Source organism: Peromyscus eremicus, chromosome 1 (assembly GCF_949786415.1).
Source record: "Peromyscus eremicus chromosome 1, PerEre_H2_v1, whole genome shotgun sequence".
NCBI classification, from domain to species: domain Eukaryota; kingdom Metazoa; phylum Chordata; class Mammalia; order Rodentia; family Cricetidae; genus Peromyscus; species Peromyscus eremicus.
In genome coordinates, this window is record NC_081416.1 from 187,952,351 (window position 1) to 187,973,722 (window position 21,372).

The 21,372-nt window shown below is 40.2% G+C and overlaps 1 protein-coding gene across 1 annotated transcript in view; it reads right to left on the bottom strand.

Moving 5' to 3' along the window:
- The window catches only part of LOC131903550 (zinc finger protein 54-like), a 29,573-nt gene extending 18,724 nt beyond the window's left edge, over positions 1-10,849 (bottom strand). The window contains exons 1-2 of the mRNA XM_059254183.1: positions 10,788-10,849; positions 336-564 (exon numbers count right to left, since the gene is read on the bottom strand). Of these exons, the coding sequence (XP_059110166.1) occupies positions 336-564; positions 10,788-10,849 (291 nt within the window). The remainder of the gene's footprint in view (positions 1-335; positions 565-10,787) is intronic.
- Positions 10,850-21,372: the final 10,523 nt, after the last annotated feature.

The following is a 21,372-nucleotide window of genomic DNA, read 5'->3' on the forward strand; positions in this document are numbered from 1 at the left end:
GCACTCTCTCTAATAGGGAATCGGTATAACACAGAAGTTAGTATGGATGATTGTAAATTCCAAGAGCTTTGTCATTTCCAGCGTAGCAAAGACAATCATGTTTGTACAACTAAACATATAAATTCAAATATTCAATTAGATTATTCTTACAAGAATATTTTGGCAACCAGAAGATCAATTTTTAAAAAAATCAGGCTTATTGCATATGACCTAAATACACCAAGGGAAGACACCCACAGCAGAACTTCAGAGCCGGCTTCCTTATGAACAGCAGAGAAACTGCTCGCACCCCCGGTCCCTCCCCTCCCGTGTCCCAGCCCCGCAGCTCCTCTGACCTGGGAGGTTCCAGGGCCGCCGGGCTGCGGTTCCCGCCACTGCGCTGCTGACTGGTGACTTTCCCAGGCCGCCCCGCGGAGACTGCGGCTCCGGGGAGGTTTCGGGTCCCCGCGACACCCCGCCGTGTCCTCCGCTCCCAGGTCTGCACCACGGGACTCCCCACCGTGCAGGACCCGGAGCAGCGACAGGGAACCGGCAATTTCACTGCTGACCTGGGTTACTCTCCGACTTCCCCGCGTTCACTTTGTGTCCCAGCTTCCGTTTACGTCACCACTTTAACCCCGCCTACACTCCACTCTTCCCCTACCCCCAGCCAATAAGCTACATCTTCCTAGCTGCTGTTTCCAGGTGAATGTCCCCGCCCTTCTAGACCCGCTCCTCCCACTCCTCCAGCTGTCAGGCTGCCCTGGACCCGCTCTGCACAGCCTCCCCACATGCTTGCTGCCAGCCTAGACCAGAACTGCATCTAGGAGGACGCTGCACCCCCGTATCTGACCCTCACAGTGAGTTCTGAGCCCTTCAGAAAAAAGACAGACAGCCAAACCTCAACTTGATGACTAGACTCCTGGGCTACATGCTTACACCAAATGCTAAATTCAGATTCCAGAGTCCCAAACCCAACACAAACATGAAAAGTAAAAACAAAACACTGCAATTGTGCCTTGGGCAGAGACATTTCAGGAACTTGGATTATGAATAGAAATGGTGTCTCCAGAAATCAGTGGACTGAGTTCATGCCTAGCTGTACTGCTGTCACCACTAGACGGTGGTCTTGTTATTTTACTAACTCAAACAAGTTCTTTTTAGACTAATGCTAAAGGCACATTTACATAAACTATAGGGAAAATTTTTTAATGCAGTGGTGAAGGCAGAGACTCTTGCCTTCTCAGATGCAGAAAATGAGTAAGATATTTGGTTCCAGCCCAAAACATCAGTTATACTGTCCATCTATGGCTCTGGGAACACTGAGGAAGAGGAGGTGGAAAGGAAATAAGAAAAGAAAAGGGAGGAAGGGCTAAGACATGCCATGCTCTAGACTCCACACAGCTGTTGTAATCAGTAACCAACAGCAGCTGTACTGACCTGCATTGACCTCACTCTAGACCACAATCAATCTAGCAAAGGGAAAGGCTCACAGGGCCCACCCTTTACATCTCAAAAGTTGCAAATGGATAGATTGTAGGAGAAGAATCACTGCCTCTGGCTGCAGTCCTCTGCTGAGCCCACCAGACTCCAACACATAGCTCCAAACCCACAGTCTCACAGATAGCCCTGGTTAATCTCAGTGGGTCCCAAGCAAAATAAATGGAGATAAACACAACAGAGATTTGTTGGAATTGTGGACCAGGATAGTAGAGAGGTAGGAAGTGAGAATTGACAGTATTTGAAGCACACACATAAATACAGACACACTCACATATATACACATCTGCATCATATGTATATTTGTGTGTGTATAAGTCTATGTGTGTATGAGAGAGAGAGAGAGAGAGAGAGAGAGAGAGAGAGAGAGAGAGAGAGACTATAATAGAAATTTTGTAAATGAGCAAGTCAGTCTGTAATTTCTCTTTGGTTGTATCAGTACCTGGTTTAATATCAGGAATTCTTCCTTTTTGTTTCAAGTATTTATGTAGATTTGCTTTTCTTTGAAGTTCTGATAGAATCTTGACAATCAGGTCATGGGATGGCATTGGGGGGCATTTTATTACTGCTGCAGGCTCAGGGCTACTTGTGTTTAAATATTTATTTCATGATATTTAAATTTAATATATTAAGTGCATCTGCAAACTTATAAATGTTTCAATTAGAGTTTCCAGTTGAGTGGAATAGAGGTCTTTGATATGAGTAGAAATGAGATCCATTGTTTACTCATGTCTATCAAGTAGGATGTCATGACATGATAATAAAAAGTTATATCTAGTTAGCAAAGTTATGCAAGCCTTTTTAAGGCCAGCCTAGTCTACATAGTGAGTGTAGAACAACTGGAAATATGCACGGAGTCCCTGTCTGAAAACAACAAAAACTTCTCCCTGAAGAGTAGTTATCATGGTACCAGAAGCACCATGCAAGCCTCCAAAAGTGGAAACCAATGACCAGTCTTATCCAGCTGTGATGCCTATGAACCACATCAATGATCACCACGGTACAATAACCCTGAGTGCAGTAGTGGCAAGCATACCTTGGTGGTAACCAGCAGCTCTCTAATGGGACTTAAGAAATTCTTAATAAACCAGGTGGTGGTGGCACATGCCTTTAATCCCAGCACTCAGGAGGCAGAGTCAGGCGGATCTCTGTGAGTTCAAGGCCAGCCTGGTCTACAGAATAAGATCCAGGACAGGCACCAAAACTATACAGAGAAACCCTGTCTCAAAAAAACAAAAAAAAAGTGCATTGCAAACAACTTACAAAAACTCTAGAAATAAGAGAGACATCTGCCTGCCTGCCTGTTCAGTCACCCAAAGTTCCTCTGCAACGTTGGGGTTTCCATCTTCAGCCTATAGGCCCATAGTATCTGGCAGACTTTTCAATGAAGCAGGAAATCTGAAAGACTGTCTCCCCTACATTTGGAAAGATTTTCAGTCACTTTCCTCTGTGTCCTGCACAATGTCTGGCAGTTTCTTTTGTGAAGCAGGAATCCTGGAGGATCATCCTGCCTTGTTTCGGCAAAGTTCAACAGTCACCTTCCTGTGAGTCCTACATGTCCAGTTTACACAACATACTGTCAAGCAGTCCAGGCAAGAGCAGCTTCTTGCCCAAATGGCTAGTCTTGCCACATTGAAAGCAAACTCCATAAGGAGTTTCTTCAATGGCCATCATCTCTGAAGTAAATTTGTGCTGCCAGGAGCAGATGTGTTTCATTGTCATGAAAGGTCCTACATTAACAAAACATTTTAAATGCCATATTCTGTAGGTCTTTGAAAGGTTTGAAGACTATCTAAAATATATCTCTATTTGATCTGGAAAGCATACCTAACATATCTACAATTTTGATTGTGATACATGACTCACCCCTAACCTATGTTCCTGATTAACCTATATAGTTTATAATAATAGCTTTCAAAAACTAGATCTTCACCCTACATTTCCAAATGAATTACATAGGACAGTACTTCAAACAAAAAGGAAACATACATACACTATGCTGTAAAAAAAACCCCTCTGAATTATCAATATACAAATATTCCCCCAAACAAGAACAGAAATTTACACACACTATGTTGCAACAAACTTTAAATTTGTGTCAGTATACAAATGTCCTTACAAATACAAAATATTTGAGATTCACAATTGCCCCTTAGTTTATAGTAGATTCAATAATCTACCCTTCTATCTTATCATTCCAATATTCCCCTCTCTTTTTTTCAAAGAGATCCCTGAATGTAATATCATTTGTATAATTTCCCACCTTGCCAATACCAGTGACAATTAATAAACAACCCCTATAAATGATGACAATCATTCATAACCCACCAAATGACAAATACCATACTCCCCACTTCTTAGGAATGTGGGCATCATGTCCCCAAAATTTTTTCCTGTTGTCTGGCAGTAATAATACCCTGAAAAAACTGAAATATTGGTCAAGTCCTGAGAAAATCAGCTGCAACATTTGTTGTTCAGTCTCTGTGTAATGGGAAAGTGCAGAGCTTATTTGAACTTCCAGCTAAAGTATCCTATGAGGTTGCATCCTCTCAGCTAGTAGCTTTGGAGGTGTCCTGAGCAGTTTACAGTCTGAAATCGATCTTTGAGTGGTGCTTGCCCCCTTAAGGGCATTACCACAATTCTGATAGAAGCCCCATCTTCTATTAGAGATGTCAAAGTCGCTGTTACGAATGGTCATGCTTCACTGCTGAAAACTTAAGCATTTTATTTTTTTCTTGAGAATTTTTCTATTCATTTTACACATCAACCACAGATCTCCCTCTCCTTCCTCCTCCCACTCCCCAGCCCCCCCAACTGACCCCCCATTCCCATGTCCTCCAAGCCTAGGCTCCCATGGGGAGTCAGCAGAGCCTGATATAGTCAGTTGTGGCAGGTCCAAGCCCCTCCCCCTGCACCAAAGCTGTGTAAGGTGTCCCACCATAGGCAGTGGGCTCCAAAAAGCCAGCTCATGCACCATGGATGGATCATGATCCCATTGTCAAGGCGTCCCTTAAGCAGATCAAACTACACAATTGTCTTGCCTAAACAGAAGGCCTAGTTCAGTCCTTTGGAAGCTCCACAGCAATCGGTCCACAGTTTCTTGAGTTCCCACTAGTTTGGTTTGGTCGTCTCTGTACATTTCCCCATCATGATCTTGATTTCCCTTGCTCATAGAATCCTTCTTTGCTATCTTCAACTGGACTTCTGGAGCTCAGCCTGTTGCTTGGCTATGAATCTCTGCATCTGCTTCCATCAGTTACTGGATGAAGGCTCTATGATGACAGGGTGTTTACCAATCTGATGACCAAGGTAGGCTAGTTCAGGCACCCTCTCCACTATTGATAGTAGTCTAAGGTAGAGTTATCCTTGTAGATTCCTGGGAATTTCCCTATTTCCCAGTTTCTCCCTATCCGCATGATGTCCCCCTCTATCATTGTTTCTCTTTCATTGCTCTCACCCTCCATTCCTGTTACAGCTCAACCATCCTGTTCCCCTATGTTCTCATCTCCCATCCCCTACCCTCAATTGTCCCCCAACCCCAGTTTACTCATGGAGATCTCATCTATTTCCTATTCCTAGTGCAATCCATGCAACCATCTTAGAGTTCTCTTTGTTAGCTAGCTTCTCTAGAGCTGTGGGTTTTAGTCTGGTTATCCTTTGCTTTTCATCTAATAACCACTTATGAGTGACTACCTACCATGTTTGTCCTTCTATGTCTGGGTTACTTCACTCAGGATGATATTTTCTAGTTCCTTCCATTTGCCTGCAAATTTCATGATGTCATTGTTTTTTGTTTTTATGCTGAGTAATACTCCATTGTGTATATGTGCCACATTTTCTTTATCCATTCTTCAGTTGAGGGGCATCTAGGTTGTTTCCAGGTTCTGGCTATTGTGAATAATGCTGCCATGAACATAGTTGAGAATGTGTCCTTGTAGTATGATTAAGCATTCCTTGGGTATATGCCCAAGACTGGTATTGCTGGGTCTTGAGGTAGATTGATTCCTAATTTTCTGAGAAACTGTCATACTGATTTTCAAAGTGGTTGTACAAGTTTGCACCCCCACCAGCAGTGGAGGAGTGTTCCCCTTGCTTCACATCCTCTCCAACATAGACTGTCATCAGTGTTTTTGATCATAGCTATTCTGACAGGTGTAAGATGATATCTCAGAGTTGCTTTGATTTGCATTTCTGTGATGACTAAGGATGTTGAGGGATTCCTTAAATGTCTTTTGGCCATTTGAGATTCTTTCATTCAGAATTCTCTGTTTAGCTCTGTAGTCCATTTTTTATTTGGATTGTTCATTATTTTGGTGTCTAGTTTCTTGAATTCTTTATATATTTTGGAGATCAGCCCTCTGTCAGATGTGAGGTTGGTGAAGATCTTTTCCTGTTCTGTAGGCTTTTGTTTTGTGTTATTGACCATGTCTTTTGCCTCACAAAAGCTTCTCAGTTTCAGGAGGTCCCATTTATTAATTGTCAAACTCAGTGTCTGTGCTACTGGTGTTATATTCAGGAAGTGGTCTCCTATACCAATGAGTTCAAGACTACTTTCTACTTTCTTGTCTATCAAGTTCAGTGTAACTGGATTTAAGTTGAGGTCTTTGATACACTTAGACTTGGGTTTTGTGCATGGGAATAGATATGGATTTATTTGCAATCTTCTACATGTTGTCATCTAGTTATGCCAGCACCATTTGTTGAAGAAGCTTTCTTTTTTTCATGGTACATTTTGGCTTCTTTATCAAAAATCAGGTTTTCATAGGTGTGTGGATTAATGTCAGGGTCTTCAATGCAATTCCATTGATCCAAGTAAATGATTTTATGAAAGTACGAAGCTGTTTTTATTACTATAGCTCTACAGGAGATCAGGGATGGTGATGCCTCCAGAGGTTGCGTTATTGTACAAAATTGTTTTAGCTATCCTGAATTTTTGTTTTTCTATATGAAGTTGAGTGTTTTTCTTTCCAAGTCTGTGAAGAATTGTGTTGGGATTTTGATGGGGATTGCATTGAATCTATAGATTGCTTTTGGTTAAGATTGTCATTTTTACTATGTTAATCCTACCTATCCATGAGCATGGGAGATTTTTCCATTTTCTGATTTCTTCTTCAATTTCTTTCTTCAGAGATTTAAAGTTGTTGTCATAAGGTCTTTCACTTTCTTAGTTAGAGTTACCTCAAGGTATTTTATATTATTTGTGGCTATTGTAAAGGGAGATGTTTCTCTGATTTCTTTCTCAGCCTGTTTAACATTTGTATATAGGAGGGCTACTGATCTTTTTGAGTTAATCTTGTATCCTGCCACATTACTGAAGGTGTTTATTAGCTGTAGGAGTTCCCTGGTAGAATTTTTGGGGTCACTTATGTATACTATCATATCATCTGCAAATAGCGAAAGTTTGACTTCTTCCTTTCCAATTTGTATCCCCTTGATCTCCTTATGTTGTCTGATTGCTCTAACTAGAACTTCAAGTACTATATTGAATAGCTATTGGGAGAGTGGACAGCCTTGTCTTGTTCCTGATTTTAGTGGAATCACTTTGAGTTTCTCTCCATTTAATTTGATGTTGGCTGTCGGCTTGGTGTAAATTGCCTTCATTATGTTTAGCTATATTCCTAATCTCTCCAAGACCTTTATCATGAAGGGGTGTTGGATTTTGTAGATGGAAATGCAGCAAAGCTGGCTGATGTGACCCCTCTTTCCATGTGGTTCTACCCCTCAGTGGGTGCCGGTTTTGTTTTTTGTTTTTTATTATCTGCAGTGGCTTCCCTTAAGCAATGGCTTCAGCTGCAAGGGGAAAGTCTGAGTGGATTTTGTTCTCTCAGGCACCAGCTCTTTCAAAGCAACTATGAGAACTTTCTCTACATCTAAAGAACTCATGATTAGGCTGGGCAGTGGTGGTTCATGCCTTTAATCCCAGCACTTGGGAGGAAGAGCCAGGCGAATCTTTGTGAGTTCGAGTCCAGCCTGGTCTACAAAGTGAGATCCAGGACAGGCTCCAAAGCTACACAGAGAAACCCTGTCTCGAAAAACCAAAAATAAAAAGAACTCATGATTAAACTTTTTGGGTGGAATTTGCTTTCTCAGAGAGGCTGAATAGCTATTAGCTAACCTCCTCCCTTTGTTAGCATCTTCCAAAAGAAACCCCACTTCCTTCTCTCAGTCCCCACTTTAAAAAACTCATGGCTTCTTCCTACCACTCCTGTCAGCTACTTGCTGACTCAGCCTCCTCTCATAGGTTAATTTTATTTAACCAAACACATCTTTGAATCGTTAACAAAAGCAGTAGGAAAAAATGCAACACACTTTAAAATAATTTCCCCAACATATAGCCACTTTGGAAATAGCATGGCAGTTTCTCAAGAGACTGGGAATCAATCTACCTCAAGACCCAGCAATGCCACTCTTGGGCATATACTCAAAGGATGCACAATCATACCACAAGGACAAATGCTCAACTATGTTCATAGCAGCATTATTTGTAACAGTTAGAACCTAGAAACAACCTAGATGCTCCTCAACTGAAAAATAGATAAAGAAAACATGATACAATTATACAATGGAGTATTACTCAGTTGTAAAAAACAATGACATCATGAAATTTGCCAGCCAATGGATAGAAGGAGAAAAAAAAACATCCTTAATGAGGTACACCAGACTCAGAAAGACAATCACAGTACATACTCATTCACAAATGGATATTAGATGTAATGTAAAGCACAGCCAGGCTACAAACCACAACCATAGAGAAGCTAGATAACAAGGAGGACCCAAAGACTGACATACATGTATCACCCTAGGAAGGGGAAAAAGAGATCTCCTGGGTAATCTTGGAGCACAGTGGGAGGGGGTGAGGGTGAAAGGGGGGAACAAGGGATGAGGGAGTGAGGAGGGGAGGGGTGATAAGAACATGAGGAATTGGGATGGTTGCATTGGGGGAGGGAGAGAGAGGGAAAGCAAGGAAAGTGATATCTTGATAGAAGGAACCATTATGGGGTTAGGGAGAAACCGGGTGTGAGAGAAATTCCCAGGAATCCACAAGGAAGACCCCAGCTAAGTTTCCTTCCTCTGTAAACAGATTGATGAATACCCTAACTGTCATCATAGAACTTTATTCAGTAAGTGATGGAAGCAGATGCACAGATCCACAGTTAAGCACTGGGCAGAGCACCAGGAATCTATTTGAAGAGATGGGGGAGAGAGTATATGAGCAAGGGTGGGGGGGGGGTCAATGTAATGATGGGGAAATCCACAGAGACAGCTGGTCTGAGCTAGAGGGAGCTCGTAGACTCTAGACTGACAGCTGGGGAACCTACATGTGACCAAACTAGGCCCTCTGGATGTGGGTGATAGTTGTGTGGCTTGGGCAGTTGGTTGGGCCCCTGGCAGTGGGACCAGGATTTATCACTCGTGTATGAATTAGCTTTTTGGAGTCCATTACCTATGGAGGGATACCTTTCTCAGCCTTGATGCAGGGAGGAGGGGTTTGGTCTTCCACGATTTGATATGCCAGACATTTTGTTGACTTCCCATGGGAGGCTTTACTCTCTCTGAGGAGTGCATGGGGGTGGGGTGGAGGGGAGTTGGGGGGAAGTAGTAGGAGGTGAGGGAGTGGGACCTGTGGTTGGTATGTAAAATGAAAAGAATTTAAATACAAAAATCAATTAAAAAAGAAGACAATAAATAGGTCATAATAACAGTTACACATAATGTAACTATACCAAATAGAAACACAAATGCATTAAGTATTTAACCACATCATAATTACACCTAACACGATATAACTTACTCTCATACAATTGCAAACACATTTAAAATTTAGAATAGGTGTCAATGACCCTTGTGGAACAGGACTTTAGTGTCTTGAATTGAAATATGGTAACCATTGATATTCTGTTAATGATGTTACACCACTTGATGAAGAAATTGAAAGAAAACACAAATATCTGTACAAAAACATTCTTAGGAAAATACAGTAGAAGAGAAATATCAACTATAATCTTCCCTTCTGTTACTGGTGACATGGCTTTAACAAGTATTTACAACTAAGTTCCCCTACTACCCATTCTGTATTTCCTCCAGGTCTTGGCTCCATTCCTGGAAAGTGACTGATGAGTCTGTGCCCTTTAACATCCTTTCTGTGTTAGGCTGTTGTAGTTTCCCATTGATTTTAATCACAGGATATGGTAGCACTAAGAGATGACCTAAAGGATCCCCTGCACTGCAGACATACTCCTTCTTATTGCATTTTGTAGGAGCAATCCAGTTTCCCCATGGTAATGTGGATCAATCACTCCTAACACTATGAGGAGTTGTTAGTTTTTTTAGGCCAAGTTTCAGTGTATCTAAACAGCTGCTCCCAAATAACCACAAAGAGGTTTAATATTAACTACAAATGCTCACCCCAAACCTTAGGCTTGTTACTAGCTAAATCTTACATCTTAAATTAACCCATATTTCTTTTTTTTTCTTTTTGGTTTTTTTTTTTTGACAGGGTTTCTCTGTGTAGTTTTGGTGCCTGTCATGGAACTCGCTCTGTAGACCAGGCTGGCCTTTAACTCACAGAGATCTGCCTGGCTCTGCCTCCCGAGTGCTGGGATTAAAGGCGTGCACCACTACCGCCTGGCTAACCCATATTTGTTATCTATTCTCTGCCATGTGTTCATCTCCTTCTCTCTGCATCTCCTTCAATTCCAAAAGATTCCTCCCCTTCTTCATCATGCTCTTTTTTCTGCAAGTCCCAACAAAACTCTACCTATCCAGCTACTGGGCAGGCAGCTTCTTAATTATCCCAATCACAGTAAAACATATTCACACCATCTAAAGGAATATTCCACAGTCATTCCTTTCTTAGCTTGTCAGCTGAAGGGCATTAGAAGACCAGAGTGACCAGGGGGAGGCTGAGCTTCCATTTCAAAAGAATGTTTGTTTCAGCTTTTGGCAGTGATCTTCCTTTTTCTGGAACCAAGACTTCTAGAGTAGCAGAACTTAATGTTGAGGGGACAAGAAGCAAAATTTTCCTAGTGGGTCATTAGGTGTGATAATGAGTAGAACTATTCCCTTTCTTCCCCTTGATTCCTGGGACATCTGGATCATCGCTAAGGGAGAAACCTTATTGTCACTGGCAATTTTCCGGTGTCCCACCCAGCCCTGAAGTCCTGCAGCCATTTATAAAGTAATCATTCAGAGGCTTACATTAATTACCAACTGTATGGCCTGTGGCAGACTTCTTGCCAGCTAGCTCTTTTATCTTAAATTAACCCTTTCCTGTTAATGTGTGTTTTGCTATGTGGCTGTGGCATTACGGTCTGTTGTCACCTTGTGGCTCCTTGGGTAGCCTGCTCATGTCTTCCCTGACTCCACCCATCTTTTCTCTGTATCTCTGCTTGGATTTCCTGCATACCTCTAAGCTGCTTTGCCATAGGCCAAAACAGTTTTATTTATTAGCCAAAGGGAGCAACACATATTCACAACATATAGAAAGACATCCCGGGGCTGGAGAGATGGCTCGGAGGTTAAAAGCACCGACTGTTCTTCCAGAGGTCCTGAGTTCAATTCCCAGCACCAACATGGTGGCTCACAACTATCTGTAATGAGATCTGGCACCCTCTTCTGTGTACATAATAAATAAATAAATCTTTAAAAAAAAAAGAAAGACATCCCACAGCATTTCCCTTTTTATCTAATCAAAAAGGAAGGTTTTAATTTTAACAGTGAAGTTACATATAACAAAACAGTTATCATTCAAGAATTACAGTTACAATATCTAGTCTATTTGTATTTGGCAAAATTAAAATATTTTATCATGTATCCTATTTATGTGAGTTTAAAGTTTTATATTTCATTTTTCTTTATCATAATTAAGGAAAACTATAACTATCTAGTCTTTGACTCTATCAAAGACCCCAGAAGGATATAATATTACCTGAGTGAACAGGAAGTGCATTGCATTGTAAGCAACTTCCAAAGTTCTAGAAATGATAGAGACAGCTTGCTTCCTGGACAGTCACCCAAAGTTCCTCTGCAATGTTGGGCATTCATCTTCAGCTTATAGGTCTAGAGTCTCTCAGTCACTTCTCCCTGTGTCCTGTAGAATGTTTGGCAGTCTCTTCTGTGAAGCAGGAACCCAAAGGACCATTTTGCCTTGCCTTGGAAAAATTCAGTGGTCATTTTTCTATGGGTCCTATATGTCTAGTTTATACAACATACTGTCAAGCAGTCCAGGCAAGAGCACTTTCTTGCCCACATGGTTAACATTTGTCACAAACAAAACAAATGCTATAATGAGTTTCTTGGATGCTCATCATTCTCTTTGAAGTAATTGGTGCTGTCAGGGGAAGACATGTCTTATTGTCCAGGAAAGCCTAAGTTCTTAAAACATTTTACATGCCATATTCTGTAGGTCTTTGAAGTGTTTAAAGATTACCTACCTAATTGAAATATATCTACATATATATAGAAAACAACTATATTTAGAAAATATGACTATAAGTTTGATTATCATAGATGACTATTGATTGGTATTTCTTAATTATATGTTACATTTTTAAATGAGCTGCATAAACATAATACCCTGAATAAGAGTAGAAATATAGATATAATATAACAAAATTAACTTTAAATTTGTATCAATAAACTAAAATCCATAGCAATATAAAACATTTTAATCAAGTTGTTGATCTTTAAAAGTAGATTCAATAACCTACCCTTTCATCCCAGCATATCTGTAATATCCCCTTTTCTTCTTTAGAAAGAGATTGCATTTATAATCAACTTCCTTTAAATAAAAATAACCATTTATAAACAATATTTTGGGAATTAGGCCATAACTTCTCATACCACATCCTGCTGGTTGGGGGGTGTTGCCACTCGTATGGAGATCCTGAGAAAATTAAGAATTATAGTTAAATCTTGCCTGTAGTAGTCTGTAAGGCTGTGTTGACCTTTCAGGGGTCTTGGCTGATCATACCATATTAGCCTGGAAGCAGTCCATGGGTTCTCATCTTCTGTGGAAACAAAAGCAGAACCTCTTTTCCAAAGCAATGTATCCTTAGAGACAAATTTTGAAGTCAAGATATCTTTAAAATATACATGTTGGTTTAACTGAGTAGCCCATACAATCAAATGTCTCTCTGCAGTTAAAAATCCCAAAGACAATATATATATATGTATATATATATATGTATATATTTTTATATATATAATAATGCAGGATCCAGATTCTTTGTATAATTTTCATGTTTATGTGGCTTAACTTTTATATTGCTTTTACTGTCTCTTTAAGGACTTTATTTTTTAAAATATCTATATCTTTTCCTAAGTACATATACTCCTTTCCTCTCTCTTCCATGCCTATGAACATTTTTACAAACTGTAAACTGTTTAGAGTTTTATTCTATCTGAATCTGTCTTATTACAAATCTATAATCCTTCTCTGACCAGGAGAAATTTTAAACTGTTGAGCTCTGAGGTGACTTTGGCTGCTGACTCCATGCTCCTCAGCTTCCCAACATGGCGAAGGTATGTTTACTGCCAGATCTGGGATCCATGCTCGCCACTGAGTCTGGAAAGCAGTGGGTCTATGCCTCCATCCAGCAGTGTGTAGCCCAGAAACCTTTTTTTTTTTTTTGCACTAGCAAAAGCTAAATCCACAGCAGAGGTCCAGGGCCTATTGTTTTCTTCCAGGGTCTGTGAAAGAATCTATCAAGTAGCTGAGGATCTAAACTTAGGCATATTGAAAGAATCTAAACACAATGTGTTTTTTAGTCTATTCACTTTATTCTTCTAAATCAATTCTATCTACATAGCTTCTTTTCTGTTCTCACACTTAGCTCCTCTCTGTCCCTTCTGCTGTTCTCTCATGATTTTACCTAGTTTTTTTCAACTATGTTCATCTTTGTTCCATATATATATATATATATATGGAATATATATCCTTTCATTGGATATATATATATATAATATATATATATATAATGAATATATATCCATTCATTAACAATGTGTTAGTAAAAATTACAAAGTAAACTCTCAGGGACAAGTATTCTGGTAAGAGTCACAAATAGCAAAGACTTGGTCATCTTAATTAGTGACTGACAACAGCTGTAGGTTGTAAAATGTTCTGGGTATCTCTTAAAGGGATAGCTACAAAGGTTACAAAAGAAGAAATTAAACCAAAGATAGTTTTAAGGAAAAGGCAAAAAATGCGTGTACTATTTTATGTGATTAATAATATCCAGACATGGTTAGTCAGTTAACAGTCTTTTTCTGTTAGTCACCTGAATCTCAGGACCTATAGATAATTATTCTACTGAGCTTAAAATCATGCATTAAAAACTGGTGTAGAGATAAATACAAAGTGTTAATTGTTTTTTGAATCAGAGTGGGGAGGTGCCAGTGGAGGAAGCTTAGGCAACATAGGTGCTGTTGATCTCTTGAAGAACTGAGATATACCAAGGCCAGACACCTGCACTATCTCTTCTAGTTCACCATAATTCTCCTGAAGGGTTTAGATCCAACAAGGCTAGGCCCCTGCAATTCTGCTCTGTGAAAGTTCTACGAGGACACTTTGTCTGGCCAATTTTGTCTTGTCAGTGGCTAAGGATGGAGAACAAGACCTCTAAGTGTCTACAGTCCACATGGAACAACAGACCTAGTTATGAAGCATATATTAGTATGTTTCTAATCCTAAAAATTGTACAGCCAAATAAGAAACCATATTCTTGACTATCCACAATTATGTATGCTCATAAGATTGAAGTGCAATCATGAGATTGCATGTACACATAACATGGAAATGCACAGTTGTAGCTGGAGTGTTTTCTCTCTGGGTCCCGCCAAGCCCCGGCATTCCCTTAGCCCACTTATAAAATAAACATACAGATGCTTATATTATTTAAACTGCTTGGCCATTAGCTCAGGCCTATCATTGTCTAGCTCTTACTCTTATATTCAGCCCATTTTTACTAATCTATACTTTGCCATGTGGTTTGTGGCTCACTGGTACCTTACATCTTCCTTGTCCTGGAGGTGGCTGCAGGCAGTCTCTCCCTCTCCTTCCTGTTCCCTCAATTCTCCTCTCTGTTAGTCCCGCCTATACTTCCTGTCTGGCTACTGGCCAATCAGTGTTTTATTTATACAGAGCGATATCCACAGCACACAGTAAATGGGGAGATCTCATAGCTGTTATTGTACAATAAGTTTACAACAAGAAACAGCCAATTCATTCTAAAGGCAGTAATTTAATTCCATAATGATTTGTTGATGGTTTCCTCCAACTGATAGGTTGGCCACCTGAGCACTAGTTGTCACATGCTGTATACTCCTATGGTCTTTTGCTATCAGAAGCTCTCAACATTACATTGTTCATGCTGTGGAACATTTGGTTAAAGATGAAAAGATGTGTTACATTCTTTTATGTTGCATTTGTTTAACTCTGTGAACCCATGTTACATTGCCTTCTAAAACACCTGAATGGTCTAATAAAGAGCTGAACGAGCAATAGTTTGGAATGAAAGTATAGGCAGAGCTGCTAGGCCAAGAGAATAAATAGGAAGAGAAATCTCAGAGGAAGGAGCAAGAAAAGGAGAGGAGGGCTCCAGTGGCCAGCCACCCAGCTATATAGTAAGGCACAATGTAAGAAGTAAAGAATGGTATACAGATACAGGGAAAGATAAAAGTCCAGAGGTAAAAGGCTGATGGATTAATTTAAGAAAAGCTGGCTATAAACAATCCAAAATGAGGTAAAGAAAGAATAAGACTCTGTGTGATTTATTTGGGAGCTGTGTGGTACCCCCCCCCGCCCCCGAAGGCTAAAGAGTCAAAAGAGTAAAATAACAATCAACAACAACAGATGGTGATTTTGGTAGAAGCATCCCATGTATGAAAGTCAAATCCATAAGCAGAATCAGTATCTACTTAAGTAAGGACAAAACATTATCCTTTCCATGGAAGAAGTGGTCCATTGTAGTCAACCTGCCACCAGGTTGCTGGCTGTTCACTCTGGGGAATGGTGCCATATCTGGGGAATAATGTTGGTCTGTGCTATGGATGGTACTGGCACTCAGGAGCATCTGTGGCCAGGTCAGCTTTGATGAATAGAAGTCCATATTGCTGAGCACATGCCAAATCCAAATCTTTGCCACTATGGCCACTTTGTTCATTGGTCCATTGGGCAAAGACAGGAGTGGATAGGGAAAGAGGCTGAGTGTCCACAGAACAGGACATCCTATATACTTGATTTTTGAAGTCCTTTTGAGCTGAAGTGACCTCTTGATGAGTATTTACATGGGACACAAGTATCTTCACATCCTTTACCCACTTGGAGACATCTGTCCACATACTTGCTGAGATATCTTTCTCACAAATTTTCTAGTCAGGCTCTTTCCAGGGCCTGACCATCCAACCAATCTATTGGCTCATGAGTCAGTGAACAATCACACATTTGGCCATTTCTCTTTCCAGAAAAACCCCCTGCATAACAATGTGTACTGCTCTAAGTTCTGCCCATTTTGAAGAATTCCTTTTGCCAATGTCTGTAGTTTGAGTTTTCCTGCCTGACCCACAGTCAGGACAAATCTCTTTCACCTACCAGTCCCACAGCTGCTCAGACCCAACCAAGTAAACACAGACTTATATTGGTTACAAACTGTATGGCCATGGCAGGCTTCTTGCTAATGTTCTTACAGCTTAAATTAATCCATTTCCATAAATCTATACCCTGCCACGCGGCTCATGGCTTACCGGCATCTTCACATGCTGTTTGTCATCATGGCGGCTGGCAGTGTCTCTGACTCAGCCTTCCACTTCCCAGCTTTATTCTCCTCCTTGTCCCGCCTATACTTCCTGCCTGGCCACTGGCCAATCAGTGATTTATTTATTGACCAATCAGCAACACACTTGACATACAGACCATCTCACAGTATATGTCTTTCAGGATTATTCCAGAAAGGGGTTGTAATGCTGCAGCTGTCCACTTCTGAGTGGTGCCCGTGTAATGTGCAGAGCCATCAGGAAATCAAGCCATAGTCTTCCCTTCCTCAATCAACCATTCATATGGCACATGCCATGAGACTATAGGTGAATGCTTGGAAACAGACAGAATTCTAATGGGTAGAAAACATAGGCATTTGGGCAACTTCTTCATGTAACTTGCTTTCAGAACCTGCTCAGACATGATCATGTATAAACAAACCCCTTCCATTTGGTAACAGATTGCTGCTGTACATGTCCTATTTTATGACTTGGTGGGTCAGATCACACCGAGCTCATGTCACATGGTAATTTGGTGGTACTGTGTCTAACATTCAGTTTCCACTAAGGTCCAATGGGGGGACAAAAGCTGTCATTTTCTTTACTTTTATTGATTCATGTAAATTTCTCATCATGCATTCCAATCCCTCTTATCTCCCTCTCTCCTCACATCCACAATCTACCTTTGCAGCTTCCCCACACCAAACAAAACCAAATTTAAAAGAAAACCAAAATGAAAACAAAACAAAGATAAAAAGCAAAAAGAAGCTAACCAAAAAGAATCCTATTGTGAAAGCTATAGTGAGGTTCTTGAGACACATAGTTTACCCTTTAGTCTGTTCATTACCATAAGTCATTGGTCTGGCTCGAGGCCTCTGATTTCTGCTACAACACCAATAATTGGCTTTCACTGAGGCTCCTCTTGGATATCCTGTTGTCCTGCATTATAGAGGGGTCCTCCTGTTTTGGATCTGTAGGTTCTCCCCCTTAAAATACTCCAACAGTTCATATATTCACTGTATATTGGGATGGAACTAGGGAAATCACTACAGGAGAAGTCAGGGACCCACTGGACCTACTGTGAGTCAGACATCCGTCAAAACTTCATTAATCACCTGGCCTCCATTTCTGCCTACTTTAACTGGAGGGTCACAATGTTGCTTGGTATCTACTGGAATCAGCATCAATTCAGAATTAGTGTATAATAGACCCCAGAAAGCAGGATTGTCGATTACCCCAGTGGATGGTTACCTTGTGAGTGGCTGTAGGTGTCTTTGAGAAATGATTGGAGAAAGGCTAACAGTAAACCTTTTAGGTATTTGATGAAGGTTCTTCCTCAGGGAAACTCCTGTCCCTTTTAAGGGTTTCTGGGTTTGCAGTTTGGGTCAAGTATGGAATATATTCAGTGGCCTTGATTGCCTTTTGGCACAATCCATTGTAGCCTTTCATTTGTTTAAGATTTTTTTTCTGCTTTTAAAGGTCAAAAAAAATTTCAGTAGGCTTTCTCTCTATTTTATGCCTGAAAAGACCATGGCTGGTTAGCCAGTATCAAAGTCCAAAAGAGACATGTCACCGTAAAATTCACTTGGCATATGCTGATGATTAAGGGTTAGGACATTATAAACATTTTTTTGTCTCTGCTGCCCATTTTGATAAAAACTATTATTTTTCCTGTGGGAATTGATCCAGTGCTGCCAAGTGGCCCATGCTACCCCAGGACCCTATTAAACCCAGTGCATTTAATTCATCTAATAGAGCAGCAGCATCTACAACCATAAGGTCCAGCACAAGGACAAGGGGGACAAAAAATCATCAAATATGCTGGTGCCCCCTCACCAACAATATAATATTAATGAAGGGCATTTCTACACAATGACAGCTGTCACAAGAGGAAAGTTTATGGAACTGTGAATCCGTTTGGATGGTGGTTTGTCTATCTTGTTGATTTTCTCAAAAGCCAGCTCTCTGTTTCATTGATTCTCTGTATTCTTCTCTTTGTTTCTATTTTATTGATTTCAGCCTGCAATTTGATTATTTTTGCCATCTACTCTCCTTGGTGCTCTTGCTTCTTTTTGTTCTAAAGCTTTCAGATGTACTGTTAAGTTGCTGGTATGAGATCTCCCACTTTTTATGGAGGCACCTTTTTCCAACCCTTTACTCAGAGCTAATGTCTATATTTGGTGTTGAGGTGTGTTTCTTGTATGCAGCAAAAAGATGGATCCAGTTTTCATATCCACTCTCTTACCTATATCTTTTTATTGGGGAATTGAGTCCATTAATATTAAAAAATATTAGTGATCAATGATTGTTAATTCCTGTTATTTTGTTGATGGTGGTGGTGTGTTTCCATTCTTTGGTTTTAGTTGGTATGAGATTATCTATTGCCATATTTTAGTGGGTGTAGTTAACGTCCTTGGAGTTTTGATTGGAGTTTTGCTTTCCATACCTTCTCTAGGGCTGGGTTTGTGGGTAGATGTTATTTAAATTTGACTCTGTCATGAAATATCTGGTTTTCTCCATCTTTGGTGATTGGGTGTTTTTCTGGATACAGTAGTCTGGGCTAGCATCAATGTTCTCTTAGAGTCTATAGTGCATCTCTCCTGACTCTTCTGGCTTTTAGAGTCTCCATTAAGAAGTTGGATGTATTCTAATAGGTCTGCCTTTATATGTTACTTGATTTTTTTCCTTTTCAGCTTCTAATAATTGTATTAGAACATTGTTCTGTAAGTTTAGTGTTTTGATTATTATGTGGCTTGGGGACATTTTTTCTGGTCCAATCTTTTTGGTGTTCTGTAAGCTTCTCCTACCTGTATAGCCATGTCCTTCTTTAAGTTAGGAAAATTTCCTTCTATGAATTTACTTAATTTATTTTCTGGCCCTTTAAGCTGGTATTCTTCTTCTATTTTTCTTATTCTTAGTTTGGTCTTTTCATAGATTCCCAAATTTCCTAGATGTTTTGTGTTAGGAATTTTTTTAGATTTAATATTTTATTTGACCAATGAATCTATTTCTTCTATTGTATCTCCAGCACTTGAAATTCTTTCTTTCATCTTTTGAATTCTGTTGGTGATGCTTGCATCTGTAGTTCCTGTTCACCTACCCAGATTTTTGATTTCCCAAATTCCCTCCATTTGTATTTTCTTTATTGCTTGTCTTTGCATTTTCAGGTCTTAAACAGTTTCCTTCACCTGTTTGTTTGTATTTTCCTTGCTTCCTTGGCATTCTTTAAGGAATTTATCAATATCATCCAATTTTTTGTTTGTCTTTTCCTCAATTTCATGAAGGGATTTTTTTTTCATTCCCTCTTTCCTCTATCATCTTCATAAAGTTGTTTTTAAGGTTGCTTTCTTGTGCTTCAGCACTGTTGGAATGTTCAGGTCTTTTGGTTATAGGGTAGCTGGGCTCTGGTGGTGCCATATTGCCCTTTCTGTTGTTGATTGTATTCTTACACTGGCATTTAGACATCTAGGTTTGCATTGGTTATTCATCTAGATGTTAATTTCTGACTTTGTCTTTGTTGAATGGATGTTTTGTTTCTTGGTTTCTGTTTCCTCTCTGGTCATTTTGCCTAAGTGGCCAAGAATTCTGGTGACTAGGCAGTTTATAGGTCCAGTAGGGTGTCTCCAGTGGGGTTTTGTGGCCTGCAAGAACTCTGGAATTTGGATGCCACCCTGGCCTCTGTGGTTCCAATAACCTGTGTGGCCTCTTGTGTTCTGTGTATCTGCTTGTTGTCTGAGATTCCTAGTACAGCATAGGCTCCAGTAAAGCAAAGGTTTTCTGCAGAAGTTGTTGACTGGGATAGGGAGTGCAGGTGGTGTACAATTGGGGGCTGTTGGGCCAGCTTTGGTGAGTGTTGGCTAGCAGTGGGCAGTGTCTTACCTTGGGTCTCTCAAACCAGCCTGGCCTGGGATAAAAGAGAAGTCTTCTGCCTAAGGTGTGGTTAGGAATATGGAGCCCAGGGAAGGGAGTAGAGTCTGGGGCTGTAGGGCAGGGTGTAAGGCATGTTAGCAGGTGGTATGGTATGGGGTCCCTAGGATGAACCTGGCCTCCAGTAAAAGTTCCAGAGTTGTGGGCTGGAATATGGAATCAAAGAGAGGAGGTGCTGCTGGGATATGTTGGGCAGGCTTTAAGGAGTGTTAGCCAGCAGTAAGCAGAGACTTATCTGGTGTCCCTAGGACCTTCCAGAGCTGTTTGCTGGAATATAGATCCGAGTGAAGGGGATGCTAGGGTCCCTAGAACCAACCTGGCCTTCAGTAAAGCAGAAGTCTTCTAATGAAGTTCTGGGCTGGATTATGGAGCCCTGGGGAGAAAGTGCAGCATTGAACTGTTGGGAAGACTGGTGTCCCTAGAACAAACCTGGCCTCCATTAAAGCTTCCAGAGTTGTGGGCCAGGATATGGTGTTGAGGGGAGATGGTGATGTTCTGGGCTATTATTTTTCTTTATTTATTTTCTTCTGGTCTTGTACTTTTCCCTTATACTTTAATTTACAACTTTGTGTTTTGTGCTTTTGTGGTTTGTTTGTGCATGTATGAGAGAGTGAGTTTATTTAATTGTTGTTTTGTTTGGTTTGTTGTGATTTTGTGTTTTCCTTTTTTAAAGAAAAAGAAAAAGACAGGGAGTGGAATTGGGTGCGCATGGAGGTGGGGAGAATGTGAGAGGAGCTGGGGAGTGCAAAATCATGATCAGAATGTATTATATAGGGAGTGTGAGTGGTAATGTGATGATATAAAGAGAATTAAATATATATCAAAAATAAAAAGTGTATAGAAATATGGACATTATTACTACATTGAAAATATAGCAGAAAAATCCATAAGCATACATCATAATCCAAAGTAAATTGATAAGATATCAGGAACAGAGTGTTCAAACATTGTTCCATAAAGACATAAGAATACATGAGTAGTTCTTTATCTATGTAATGCATAGATACTACTATACAGAGTATGAAAACAGTGTCACTGATGAAGTGGTTCAAGGCTGCAAGAATTTAAGAATTTTAACTCATTCAGGCTCCTTCATAGAATAAAGAAACTTAGAGAACACCGTGGATTTTATGAATGTAGATGCATTTGGAATATAGGAGAACATCATTATGATTTCAAAGGACATTCTCTCTATTGCACTAAAGTCACATG